This window comes from Cetorhinus maximus, chromosome 11 (genome assembly GCF_964194155.1).
Source record: "Cetorhinus maximus chromosome 11, sCetMax3.hap1.1, whole genome shotgun sequence".
Lineage (NCBI taxonomy): Eukaryota > Metazoa > Chordata > Chondrichthyes > Lamniformes > Cetorhinidae > Cetorhinus > Cetorhinus maximus.
In genome coordinates, this window is record NC_135889.1 from 112,323,175 (window position 1) to 112,337,868 (window position 14,694).

The following is a 14,694-nucleotide window of genomic DNA, read 5'->3' on the forward strand; positions in this document are numbered from 1 at the left end:
ACCATGTCCCTCAACTTTTATGCTACAGGGCTCTCTCAGTCTGCACTAGATGGCATCAACATCATCTCACAGTTTGCAGTATCATGAGGGCCACCAGGAGAAATACTTAAACCTCCCTCGCCAGGCCCACGTTTCACACATGCACCACACTGTCCTAGGTGCAGTGTGCCATTGACGGAAAACTCATTCCCTATCACCAACCGGGCATGTTGCAGGTCTATGCCTGGTATCGCGGCACCAGCTTATGATTCTTTCCCCCACTGGACTGTGCTCATGGATCTAGCTAAGGGCCCATGCGCAGCTTCTGAGCAAGCCAACTACGAGAGCCACACTGCCACAAAGAACCTTTTTTTAAATTTGTTCATGGGATGTGGGCATCCCTGGATGGGCCAGCATTTACTGCCTATCCCTAATTGCCCTTGAGAAGGTGGTGGTATGATGCCTTCTTGAACCGCTGCAGTCCAAGGCCAGAATTTTATGCTGGTTGTGCGGGTGGGAGCCTGACCCGACAGTGCGTGAAATTGTGCGAGACGACTTCGGCTGAGCGTCCGGACACCATCGCGCACTCGCTCGGTTTTTCGCTGGTCCTGCGCATGCGGTAGTCGGAAGCGCGCCCGCCGACAATTAAGTGGGCAAATAGGCCCTTTAAGGAAGTAATTGAAATTGATTTTACATGGCTCAACAACATTTACAGTCGGCAGATGGGCCAATCGGCCAGGCGGCCTTTACATTTTCACTGAAACCTCGATCCAGGGCGGGATGAAATGTCCGAGTGAAATATAATGAGGAAAGGTATCTGGGGGGTTGATGTTTTTTGAGTTCTACTGTCAGGTGCTTGAATGTGCTGCATAGACACAGTTTGGTGCACTTTTTTCTTGACACTTAACCTGCCCAGGGTCACCTCCCTGAGGCAGCTCCGCAGCAGCCGTCTGCCTTCAGGGAGCTCGCTAGAAGCGCACACCCACACCCTCACTTCTGTCGGTGCCCAGTTAATTGGCCAGCCAGCGTGAAATCGTGCTCGGGGGCCAATCGTGGGCAGAAGTGCATTTTGCATCTGCTTCCGGGCCCGCCGATCGCGCGCACCCGACGAACGTAAGGTTCGGGCCGATGCGTTGTCGGGCCACCACAGTGGTGTTAGCAAAGGAGTTCTGGGATTATGTGCCAGCGACAGTGAAGGAACATTATCAAGCAATTGGTGTGCTCATGTAATGCTTCTGCTGCCTGGACCATATCAGATTTATTATTGTCTACTGTATGCTCCACGACGCCACCATTATGAAGACAGTAACAGTACAGGAGCATGAAGAGGAGGCAGAGATGCAGAAACCATCAGCGCCTCTATAGGTTTGAGCTCTCAGGGATAATGGCTGGGATTTTCCTGCCCCGTCATTGGCAGGACCTGCCGCAGGTGAGACGGCTCCCCAGCCAGAAGTCCATTGACTTGCAGCAGGACTGGAAGATCCCAGCAACGGGTGGGTGTGGAAAGTTCCATTGTGTGTTACCAAAGAGTGTTTCAGCTAAATTACCTTCCTTTTGCCCACTCAACAATAATCCCCCAAGCCTCGCCACTCTTCTTGCAACTACCATCTGATTGCCAATTGCCTTCCTTCACTCCAAACTTCGGGATCTCACCCTTGTTTCATCATCAGGATAACACAACATCTAATATGCAACAGCAACAACAGAAAAATCATCAAGCCACTCACTTCAACATTGACACAAAGAAAATGCCTAATCAGCCTTGTGCAAGCCCAAGCTTGTCTTGTGTACTCATTTTTCCATCCTGGCAGTCCTCCGAGGTGCTTCCCCTAGTGGCTACAGCTTGGGAGGTTGAAGGGAAGGGGAAGGTGGCTGAGGTTCCATTGAGGATACTCAGATGGGCAACCTCGGGCACCCGACTTCAGTCTACAATCTCTCGCCGTGTACTGGGGCATCAGGCCCAACCGGTTGTGTGGCACCTGGTCAAATGGGCACGGTCGAACTTCTAAGCCAACACACTTATGGGGCATCCTGAGGGCGCTGTAGAAATGTCAAATCTTTCTTTCCTGCATCTGACTGTTCCGTAAATAAGCCCGCCACACGACTATTATGTCACCAATGCAGATCACATTCAACATCGATTTCTGGAATAGGAATTTCGGGGATTTTCCTGTAAATTTATTTGCAGCCTGAAGGCCCAGATAACGTTTTGTCATTGCCTTCTGAAGATATTTTACATTCCAGGCATAAAATGTAGCAGACAGGCTAAACAAGCAGTCAAATGTGTGGATGATAAAAGTAGCAGAGGACGCGATTATTTCCAGCTGATCCTGGGTTTATGTAAAAGCCGGTTTTGTCATCCTCTCCCCAGATATTTGAGGAGGCCAGACCGGGGTCTTGTCCATCAGCAACAAACCGAACGAAAAAGGCAGAACAAAATAACAGCTGCGACTCGAAATCCGTGCCAAAACAGGCACCTACTGAACTTGTCCACAAACTAAATTCTTAACAGAAAAATAATTAGCCATTGGAAAAGTTGTTTAATAATTACATTTTGCCCTATCTAGGCGTAGGTGTTCCATGCGCAAAGGTCCTCCCACACAACCTGACCCCTGTTATAATACCCCACACTGATGTGTAATTTGCGCAAGTTCACAATGGATACATTTCTAATTTTTTTTTCCAAGATTCTTTTAACACGTGCGACTTTCAAAAATAACTTTGTTATCTTAATGGGATCATACAACAAGCATGACAACTCGAGAATCTAAAAATGAACTTACAGGTGGAAAGGGAAAAATGGCAATCCAATTTGTTGTGTGGCATCAAGGATGATTGACAGTATCAGGGAAACAATATGATATATGAAATGTATAGTTTCCTGTCTGAACTGGATAATTGGTTTTCACCCCTCACCTGCGGACACAACCATTGAAATGAAACATTATTTCATGGTTGAACTTCATGCATGAAACAACACAGATGAGAATCTTTTGTCGGAGTTCTTTTTTGTCCGTGAGACCAATAAAATGCCTTAAACTCCACCATTTAAGATCTTCGGGCAGCCTAGGAATTCTCATGCATAACGTTTAACAGATTCCTCCTTTTCTAGTGAAAAGGAATCTTAGCATACCACACCAAATCGCTCCTTGCCCTCACGCTAAGTAAGACCCCTTGCATCACAGTTACGGCTTAGATTCCTGTTTGTTCTGGAGCAATGACAGTGCTTCGGAGCCACCCCGTTTCCACTCATACAATGGAGTTCAATTCCTGCAGCAGAACTTCCAATATGTCCGTTCTGGGTAAATAATGAATGAAAATTCACACAATAACAGCAACTTTTATTACTGTAGCACTGTTAATGTTATAAAACATCCCAAGATGCTTCAAAGAGGCATAATAAGACAAAAGATGACACTGAGCAACATAAGGAGATATTAGGGCAGATGACCAAAAGATTGGCCAAAGAGGTAGTTTTTAAGGAGTGTCTACAAGGAAGAAAGCAACGTGGAGAGGTTTATGGAGGGTATTCCAGAGCTTAATTCTTGTGCCACTCAAGGCGTGGCCACTAATGGTAGAGCGGTTAAAATCAGGAATTCTCAGGAGGTCAGAATTAGAGGACCACAGATATCCCGGCGGGTTGTGGGACTGGAGGAGATTACAAGAGGTGGGGGCAAGGCCACGGAGGGATTTGAAAATAAGGATGCAAATTTTAAAACCAAGACATTGCTTGACCATGAGCCAATGTAGGCCAGCAAGCACAAAGGTGACAGGGGAACATAACTTGCTATGAGTTAGGACACATGGCAGCACGTTTTTGGATGACCTCAAGTTTATGGCGGGTAGGATGTGGGAGGTCAACCAGGATTGCATTGAAATAGGTAAGTCAAGACGTGTATAACACCTTAAAAAAAACACTAATAATTAGAGTTAAAAAGAAAACATTCAATTATCAGGAGTTGGTTCTTAACCATGTGCCGCTAAAATTAGCACCTTGAAGGGCTCTATTAATGGTTCAGAGAGTTTCTTCAGTAATATCTCCAGACCAGACATGTCACAGGTTTGCTAAATTAGCTGGTCTAAAATGGGAAAAAGTAGTGTTAATTCAACTGGTTTCCATGCTCCACATTAAGGAAGGGAAAGATTCCTGCGTTCCCTAGTTCTGATCCATATCCGGTAATCCTTGTTGGAACATGTACATGTGCAAACCTTCAGTGAAGCTAGGATTCTACGTGCAGAAGTGTATCCTATTCAACCCCATGAGATCATGGCAGATCTGTGTCTCATTTCTATTTCCCTGCCTTGTTCCATTGCCTCTGCCTAACAAAAAACAGTGATGTCAGTTTGAAAATTTCAACGGGCTCAGCACCCACAGCCATGTGGAGGAGAGAGCTCTACACTTCCACTACAAAGATACTTCAGATTTCACTCCTAAATAGCCTAGCTTTAAATTCACAATCCTGTTCTGAATTCCCCCACCAGATGAAATAGTTTCTCTGCAACCAAATCCATTTATCATATTAAACACCTCAATAGGATCACTTCTGAGCCTTCTTCACTCACCTGTAATCCCTACAAACTGTCGCAGTGATCATAGAAGAATTGTGATTAGGCCAATTTTAATCTGATATTTTGATGGCAAATTGAGATCTGGTACCATTCAGTGAGTTATCTCACCCATGACAGACTGGTGCTAGATGCAAGTGTTCAGTCATGGACCATCAAGGGTTAGGAACCAATGTTTCCTCTAATTTTTTTCTGACTACGTGGACAATTTATTTAAGTGCACAACCCCTGCGATTTTTTTTGTGTGGCCGCACATGAGCATCAATTTTAAGGGGCCGACGCATGTGAGCCCTGCGCTGGAAATGTTTGGATTTCTGCCCAGCCAAGTGGCCACACAGCTTGGAGGGAATGTTATCAGGAACATGTACAAATATCATTGAAAAAACTGTAAACTGTGGTTAATGCAAGTTATTTGTGGTACCAAGTGATTTGGCAACTCTCAAAGTCACTCACAAATTAGTCATTTCACTATCCCTGGAAATTTTATGCGAAGCTGCCCAAATTGTAACTTGTACTGCATGTATGAAATGTAAAATTTTGTGAGATTTGTTGAGAAATGATGCAACACAGCAACACCGTATGTTTATCACATGAGGTTGAAGTAATCCTTTGCTGTTAGGGGTTTTCTCAATGGGGGTCAGCAATAATGAATGCACAGGATAGCACTGTTCTCCTAACAGCCAATAGCTCAGTCTAAACAGTGTTCCATGGTGGCTGCTTACCAGAGAATGGCCATTGTCATGTATGATGATGTTTCTGTGATCAGATACCAACTGAACATGTTATGATCTCCATAGAGACCAATAGCTTTTAAAGAGAAATTCGAACTTCCAGTTGTTAGCTGAAAGAATGACACCTGAAGATTTCATTTTTAAAATATTCTACTCCAACAAATGACTAAAACAACCCATTGACTAAGTACTGTTTTCTTTCGTAGGCAACTTATACTTTAAACTGTAGGAATGAATGGTTCCTTTTTACTTATCAAACATCACACTCTCCATGGAATTGCAGTTCTTACCGCAAACAGTTCACAGTTGCTCTCAGCTTCCAATAGGTTGCTTCCTTTTTACTTTCCCAGCCTGGTAACTCCTAATCCCGGAGCTATCTCTCACTGTAAGGGTTATAATGTACAATTTTTCCTCTATCTCCAAGTTAGGGAAATCTTCCAGCCTCCTTTAACTCTTCACAAACTCAGTCTTCAATCTGAATGTGAGCTCCTGTGAACATTCTGTATGGTGAGCAATAGAGTCAGCATTTTCTCTGCTTAAGGTGCATAGCTGCCTGGTTCTATCTCTTGCTCTTTACTTCTCAGTTGGCTATGGACCACAAAATGCCAACCACTGTCCGTCTGTGGTATCCCTGGGTTTAAAGGGAAGTCTGTTAGCTGATCTCAAAATGGCCTCCACTACCCATTTTCCCCGTGGCAACAGGAAACACGTTAGCTTTGTATCTAAATGGGAATGTTAATTAGTTACCCTTGATCACAACATCCTTTCATCTTAGAAGTAAAGGGATAGTTTACAACACAGCTGTTTACAACTTACTATTGTAACACCTTTCTGGGACTTTGAGAGACTCAGTTTACTCGTTGTCACTGCTGTCACTGTCCCTAAGCATAAATACATTCTACCTCCCTCTCAATAAAACAACCTGAGTCTTTCTCAGATCTCTAATAATTAAACCACCCAGACATACTCTCAAACAGAGCCAGCATAGGTCACATGACCCCTTTCATCTACCCCCATATTTAAAGCTACAGTCTCAAAATATAGTAATTTTATAAACCAAAGGATATACTCCTGAACATAATAATCTTTAAAAGCCTCATAACTACAGCAAACATTAATTGAGTGCAAACCTTTCCTTCTTTTGAAGACCCTAAGACCATGATTATGTAAACCTTTGATAGGGTAGACATGGAAATGTTTTCATTTGTAGGCAAAGCCAGAACTAGAGACATAAGTATAAAATAGTCATTGATAAATCCAATAGGGAGTTCACAAGAAACTTCTTTGCCCAGTGAGCAATTAGAATGTTGAACTTGCAACCACAAGGAGTAGTTGAGAGAGTAGTATAGATGCATTTTTAAAAAATTTGTTCATTCAACAAGGAGATCGCTGGCAAGGTGAGATGTTGCCCATCCCTAATTTCCTTTGAGAAGGTGATGGTGAACCTCCTTCTTTAACTACTGCAGTCCATGTAGAGAAAGTAGACCCATAGTGATGTTGGGGAGGGATCCGTATTTTGACCCAGTGGCAGTGAAGGAATGGTGATATATTTCCAAGTCAAGGTGGTATGTGACTTCGAGGGAATCTTGCAGGTGGTGGTGTTCCCAGGTGTGAACTGTCCTGTCCTTCGAGGTCTCAGGTTTTGTATGTGCTGTCAGAGAATGCTTTGCAATTTGCTGCAGTGCATCTTGGAGATGGTACACATGGCTGCCACTGTGTGCCAGTGGTGGAGGGAGTGCACGTTTAATGTACTGGATGGGTGCTGATGAAGCAGATTGATATGTCCTGGACGGTGTCAGTCTTCTTGAGTGTGGTTGGAGCTTCACTATTCCAGACAAGTGGAGAGTATTCCATCACACTCCCGACTTGTGCTCTACAGGCTTTGGGGAGTCAGGAGGTGAGTTACTCACGGCAGAATTCCCAGCCTCTGACCTGCTCATGTAATTACAGTATTTATGTGGCTGGTCCAATTAAGTTTCTCATCAGTGGTAACTCTCCCAGAATGTCGATGCTGAGGGGTTCAGCAATGGTAATGTCGTTGAACGCCAAAGAAGGTGGATTAAATTTTCTTGTGTCAAAGATGATCATTGCCTGGTATTTGAGTGGCGCAAATGTAACTTGATTCTTATAAGCTCACGCCTGAATGTTGTCCAGATCTTGCTGCAAGCAGGCACGGGCTGCTTCAGTATCTGAGCATAATCATCAGTGAGCATCCCCATTTCTGACCTTATGATGGAGTGAAGGTCACTGATGAATCAGTTGAAGATTGTTTAGCCTAGGGTCTAGTTAAGAGGGAGCTAGAAAAACATGAAGGAAAGATGGAACCGAAGGATTTGCTGATGGGGTTAGATAAAGAGGGGTGGGAGGAGGCTCGTGTGGAGCATAAACACAGGCATGGACCGGTTAGGCTGAATTGGCTGTTTCTGTGCCGTAAATAAATTGTAAAACTTTGTTATGAGATTAAATGAAGAGCCCTAATGCCCCTAATGAGTATCATGTTTGAGAGTCTCTGGTGCAAGTTGCGCATTATGTCCAGCTGATGCTTTCTTTCCACAAGAAAAGCAATTAAGATGCACCTCCTCACCACCCTCTTCGCCCCAACCACCAACCGTGGAAATTTATGAGTGTTCGCTGCCTTGATGTATAATTGCCTGACGTGGCAGTTGTCTCCTGGGTTGGCTTAGAAGGATGCAGCAGCATGAACATATGGCAGCCTTTCGCTTTTGTGTAGCACCGGGGCTCCAGCAGTTAAATTACGAGAAGATATTACACAAACTACACAAAATTTAGAAGACGATCGATGATTTGATTGAAATTTTCAAGGCATTACAACCATAGAAACATAGAAAAGTTACAGCACAGAAAGAGGCCATTCAGCCCATCATGTCTGCGGCGGCTGAAAAAGAAAAAAAATAAAAAGCTAACTGCCCATTCTAATCCCACCTTCCAGTGCCGGGTCCATAAGAGGAACAAATATTAAGGGGATCAAATTCGGTAAATGTTGAAGCTTGTCAGCATTTGCTATCAGTACTCCTCTGTTACTGACAAAAACATAGTCCGCACATGTGTAGTTGAATGCAGAAACCCAGAAATTGCCTTCAATGATTTTGTGCTTCTCTGGAGGGTGTGCTGTTGATTCACCTGGTTTACAATCAGTTAGAGATCAATGAATTGATGAGAAGTTGCACTTTCGGGAAATTCATTTGGCTGTAAAGCCCCTTGGAAAAATTACACTCTGTTGACTGAGGTATAATTGAGGTCTTAACAGCTTACTAAGTTCATAATTAATGCTATAGAACCTCAATGGATCTGAAAATTAGTTTTATATTTGTGGAATAACAAATTTCTCCATTATGATAAAAAAATTCCCACTTTTCAAAAAATAACCATTTTTTATATTTGTTAATGATATTTTAGCTTTTGCCTCAACCCCATAAGTATGTCCTAATCTTTATTTCATTCTGTGTAAAATGATATTATAAAGTGAAAGATAGTCAATGCTTTCAACTTACTGGTTTGCTGTCTGTGAGAATTCTTCAATGTGATTGGCTGCTTACCCTACTTCATGACATCACTGTTGCTGGAGGCCTGAAGATCTCTTTGACTTGGTGCCAGATTCAAATTAATGCTGATATGGGCTGTCATGGCTGTCACTAGGTCTTTGTGGGTACCTTTCTTTGAAGCCAATGATGTACGTCATCACTTCGCTGCTGACTGCAGTAACCAAACTTACATTTGTCGGTAAATGTTGTGATATAGATTGAAACCTATATACAGTGGAACGTTGACTATCTGAATGTCTATCATTTGCATTCTTGAATACCTGTCAGAATGTTTGCAGGTTTCAGAGCCATTGGATATTTTACTTTCAGTCAAGAGCAAATGGGTTTCTAGAATTCCTGAAAACAGAGAAAAGAAAATTCAGTGCAAATAAAACAATGGAGTTGATGAATATTGTTCAAAGCACCTATTGCAGGGGATTTAGGAACTCTCAATTGTCTGCATTTTCTATTACCCCTCAGAGATGGCTTCATTAGCCTATGGTTGAAGGGAGGCTCCCATCTGGTACAATTTGGTATTTGATTTTGAAATTAACCATTCACAAGCCTGGTTTGACATTTCTACTGATTCTGTATATGTTAAATTGATTGGTCTATTTACTACATAATTTGCAAGGTTTCTGTTCATTCATAAATGTGCCAAGGTCTGCAATGGGTCCTTATTGTCATTCAAAACACACGAAATACCACCCACCTATAGATACAATGGGCTGGATTTTACATTTACAAATTGGGCAGATCACCGCTCCCCGCGAATGTAAAAGAGGCGTGATGACGTTGTGTTGCCAATATGACGTCATCACGCCCGTCTCCCAAATTATGGAAGGTGAGCGGGTGTGTAAAATAGCAGCCTGCCCACCATTTTGAAAGCACTAATTTAAAAACTATTGAGCTTATTAGCACGCCAATCATCCAGAATTTTATGTTGCCCACTGCATCTTTCTGTCCGCTTCATTTTTCGACTGTCGGACTGTGAAACATTTTGGGAGCGCTTTACGTCAGTTATAATGAGGTGGCACGAGGGTGGAAGAAAAGACTTGCCACCAGGATTATGGTTGAATGTACCAGCAGATTCTGCTGGGGTAGGTGCCCGCTTCCAGAAAATTCTTTATGACAGTTTTTAATTTTTTTTATTGCACTTTCAATAACAAACAAACACTGAACCTGAGAGCAGGGGACGTTTACAATTCTAGCAGGAACTGACTTCCTGTTCACGGCATTATCCCTCTGCCACATGATGTTGTGGGGCAAATGCCACTTGGAGTCGGGATTATGCCAAAAGTAGGACATTTTATTGCAATCGTAGGGGAGTACTTCAGCAAACCAAAGCATCTCAAAGAGTTGTTACAATAACATACATTTATACACAATGTAGCTTCAGCTGGCCGCATGCCTAAATGTGTTTTGACTGCAAGTTAGTGGGAAAGTACAGAATGTAAGGAAAACAAAATACAAGTTGAAAGCAGCTCAGGCTTATCGGATATAGTGACTTCATCTCCAGCAAAACACATTGAGGAGAACAATAGCAGACATGTAGGGCAAGGATTGTAGTAGATAAATACAGTGATAGAGAGAGAGAGAGAGACAGTTTTCATGAACATACCTCACTTTATAACCCATAGAGCAAAATTTGTGGTTTGGTGGGCGGGCGCGCACCTGACCCGCTTGAGTGTAAAGCGAGCGTCCCGATGTCAATGCGGAGTCGCGTGATATTTTGTTTCCTTTTACATTTCTTTATTAATTTTTTTAATACACGTTATCTCCCTGAGGCAGCCTCTGGGCTTCAGGGAGATTATCAAGGGTGCACTCTCACGCACGCGTGAAGTTTGTGGCAGCCCGCTCGCACTCCCGCCCCACCCACCCCCCACCGCCCGCACAGGCACTCTGCTCATATTTCACGCTGGGTGGGCCAGAGTGAAATCGCCTTCCGGCCTCGATCGCGGGCGGCGATCGGCTTCCTGACCACCCCTCACCCGTCCCCGCCAAGCTCGCCCGACAATGGCAAAATTCTGCCCATAATAATCGTATTAACCATTTATTCCCCACATCACAGGCCAACTGGGGAGCAGGATTCCCCCTTGTGCTCCTTTAATTTGCCTCCTTCCCACTGGATGGCCACTAACTGGCTGTCCAACACCTGACTGGATGTGTGGTATGGTAGGGACAGGAGCGAAAAGACCCCTCAGTTTCCATTCCACCTCCCTCACCCCATCGAGGATCATAAAATCCAGCCCCTTTCATCGACCCTTTACTTTAACAGAGTAAACTGCTTTGCAAAGCGGTATTGATTGGAATGGATAAAGTCTTTTATATTGCTCTTACTCAGATGGCTGCACACTATTATACAATATGTTAATTTCCTCTAGTAAATGTGTGATGAGCTACCTTAATTGCTACAATTGATGCTCATAGCATTTAAAAAATAGAATTTGAGAATAATGGGCCGATATTGCTGCGTAAACACCAAAATCCGTCTGCCAGGAATGTCTGGCATTGATCCAGCCAGAATTGGGGGAGTTGGGAAAGTTTCCCTAATTATAATAACCTGGGTGCAGAACCATGCCACCAGCTGTCATATCTGAGGTTACAACTCGTTGGGCAATGTCGCAAAACATGGCAGAGAATGACTGCTCTGGAGGGCGCATGTGACGCGATACCCTCAGGAAATATGTGGATAATGACCCATCTGCCAGGTTTGGAAGCAATCCAAAAAGATGTACAAATCTTCACTCCCCACACCCCAAGGTGGATTTTACTTTGACTGGCTGGCATCTTTCCTTTAACTGGGCACTTCAGTCTCCAGCTGCATTCCCAATTTTGGAATGAATAGAGGTTTCACCCTGAACAAACGCCTGTAAAACTGTCAGAGAAGGCCAGAATCTGCATATCCGGGTCCCAACATAACTCCTGGCTCTTTCACTGCACTCCGCTATTGGAGTAGTGGTTGGACTGTAGCAATAAATGCCATGGACTTTCAGGCCCGAGGTTGCCAGTTATAGCTTGATCCATTCCCTTCTGAAAGCTAAACATGGTGATGGCATTTAGAAAGTGAGACTTGAAGCATCTGGAAGTGATCTGAAGAAACTGACTGCTGGCAAATAATGTTGAGGACCTGGCAGGCTAATCGTGTCATATTTATTGACCAAATTCCTGCTCTGGATCCATGTATGGGTGAGCCCCACAGGAAATGTGAAAGAAAATGAACAGATGTGGACTGTATAATTAAGAGCATTTGCACTAGATACTATGTATAGCTGGGAGAGGGGAAAACACCAGTAAAAGTATTTCAATGCATTAACCTCTGATAATTCTAACGTTGATTTTCTATCCAACTGCAGATCATTCTGGGGCAATAGATGTGGGGCAGCCATTAAAAAATTCAGTCAGAAGTGACTCAGCAGTCATTGGAGGTAAGTGTGTGAACTGGCTGCAAGACTATTATATTTAAATCTTATAAATTTCACATCCTTGTTTACAAATCCCTCCATGGCCTCGCCTCTCCCTATCTCTGTAACCTCCTCCAGCCCTACAATCCTCCAAGTTGTCTGCGCTCCACCAATTCTATCCTCTACCGCATCCCTGATTTTCATTGCTCCACCATGGGCAGCCATGTCTCCAGCTGCCTAGGTCCTACGCTTTGGAATTCCTTCTTTTAACCTCTCAGCCTCTCTACCTCTCTCTCATCCTTCAAGATATTCCTTAAAACCTACCTCTTTGACTGAACTTTTGGTTATATGTCCTAATATCTGTTTGTGTGGCTCTGTGTCAAATTTTGTTTGATAATCACTCCTGAGAATTGCCTTATGATGTCTTATTGCGTCAAAGGTGTTAAATAAATGCAACTTTTTTTGGCATTGAAAGTTGGTATAAGTATCTACAAGGCACAAGTCAGGAGTGTATTGGAATACCCTCCATTTGCCTGGATGAGTGTAACTCCATCAACACTCAAGAAGCTTGACACCATCCAGTACAGTACATCCAGGCACCCCACCCATCACCTTAGACATTCACTCCTTCCACCACTGATGCACAGTAGCAGCAGTGTGTACCATCTACAAGATGCACTACAGAAACTCATCAAGGCTCCTTCGACAGCACCTTCCAAACCAATGATGTCTACCATCTAGAAGGACAAGGGCAGCAGATGCATGGGAACACCACCACCTGCACGTTCCCCTTCAAGCCACACACCATCCTGGACTTGGAACTATATTGCCATTCCTTCACTGTCTCTGGGTCAAAATCCTGGAACTCCCTTCTTAAGAGCACTGTGGGTGTACCTACACCACGTGGCCTGCAGTGGTTCAAGAAGGTAGATCATCATTACCTTCTCAAGAGAAATTAGTGATGGGCAATAATACTGGCCTAGTTAGTGACTCTCACGCCCCATGAAATAATAAAAAAGTCAAATATTTTTTAAATCCAGTGTGCATTTACATATCTAGATAAATGTGTAAAGATGACCAGAGTGTTTTTTTTTTAAAAAGAATTTTTCTATATTTTTTAAATATTTGTTCTTGGGACATGGGCAACACTGACAAGGCTGGACTCATTCTCAAACCTTTCTACCCTGAAACGGTGGTATTAGGCTTTCTTCTCGAATTACTTCAACTGTTGTGGCAATGGTGCTCCCTCTTTAGTTTTCAGTCAGCATTCGAGCTGTTTTATCACCAAGAAACATGATTACAGTAGAGGATTATGAAAAGTTAATTTTGTGTAATTAAAAGACAAGGACATCTAAATTGAACTGAAATACTTTAAGATCTGCTGTTGAGAGTTTCAAAGGAATTAATTTCTAGTCAATTGCTTTGAGTTATGAGAAATAGATAGTGCAGGTCAATTTGGTGTTCAGTCATATATTTTTATACTTTATATGAAGACTGGGAGAAATTGAGGGTCTGCTGTAGATGCTCCCTCATTCCTCACTTCCATATTTCTTCCTGATTATGAAAGCATTGGCAATAGTATGACACCATAAAGTTGAGGGAAACTACAACTCAATTCAATGTACCCTGTCTAGCTGATGCCTCTTTTCCATGATAAAAATGACAAAGAATCTGCTGTTTGCAAACATCTGGCTTGACTCATGCATTGCACTGAAGACTTTTTGCTAATCTGACAGTCATCCCCAGCCACTTCCAGCACCTGCTGCAGCAAGAATACACCGCCCCTTTAAGAGATGCAGGCTGGATTTAAGTAGAGCAGGCTAGTTTTATCCGGTGCTAGCCGTGCATGAGCTCCAGCCCCATACTGGGGCATGCAATCGCTCAGAATTACACTTAGCACGAAACCATCACCCAGATGGTTGCTTGTGATTTGGCGCAATCAGTCAAAGTGTTTCTTGGGGTGATTGGGTGGCGCAATGGGTTCATCCATTTCTGTTATTTGATTTAATTCAGGAAAGCACAATTCAGATGAAAGTATGTCTCTGCAGGCTGTGACGTCCATTTGAGAAGTAAGCTTCATTAATTCCGACTCAGTTCATGATTGGCATCGGACGATAATTTTCTCTCTGACACTGATAATTTGTCTCCTGCTTCTGTTACCACTTCTGTGGCCCTCCAGTTGCCAGCTGCTGTTCATTAGCTGCTGCTAATCCCGACACTCTCCTTCTGGGCTCCTTCCCCCTGGACCTTGGATCAAAACTCCTTTATCTCCTTTGTTTCACTGAAACGTATAAAACTCTGACAGGGATGGACAGGCTGGATGCAGGGATGATGTTTCCTCTGGCTGGGGAGGGTCTAGAACAAGGGGGTCACAGTCTCAGGATACGGGATAGGCCATTTAGGACCAAGATGAGGAGAAATTTCTTCACTCAGAGGATGGTGAATCTGTGGAATTTTCTACCACAGAAGGCT

General features: G+C 43.4%; 1 protein-coding gene across 1 annotated transcript in view; it reads left to right on the plus strand.

Annotated features, from left to right (window-relative positions):
- Positions 1 to 14,694, plus strand: part of LOC144686219 (contactin-associated protein-like 5) — a 738,881-nt gene that overhangs the window by 718,941 nt on the left and 5,246 nt on the right. The window contains exon 24 of the mRNA XM_078551310.1: positions 12,175 to 12,246. Coding sequence (XP_078407436.1) covers positions 12,175 to 12,246 — 72 coding nt within the window. The remainder of the gene's footprint in view (positions 1 to 12,174; positions 12,247 to 14,694) is intronic.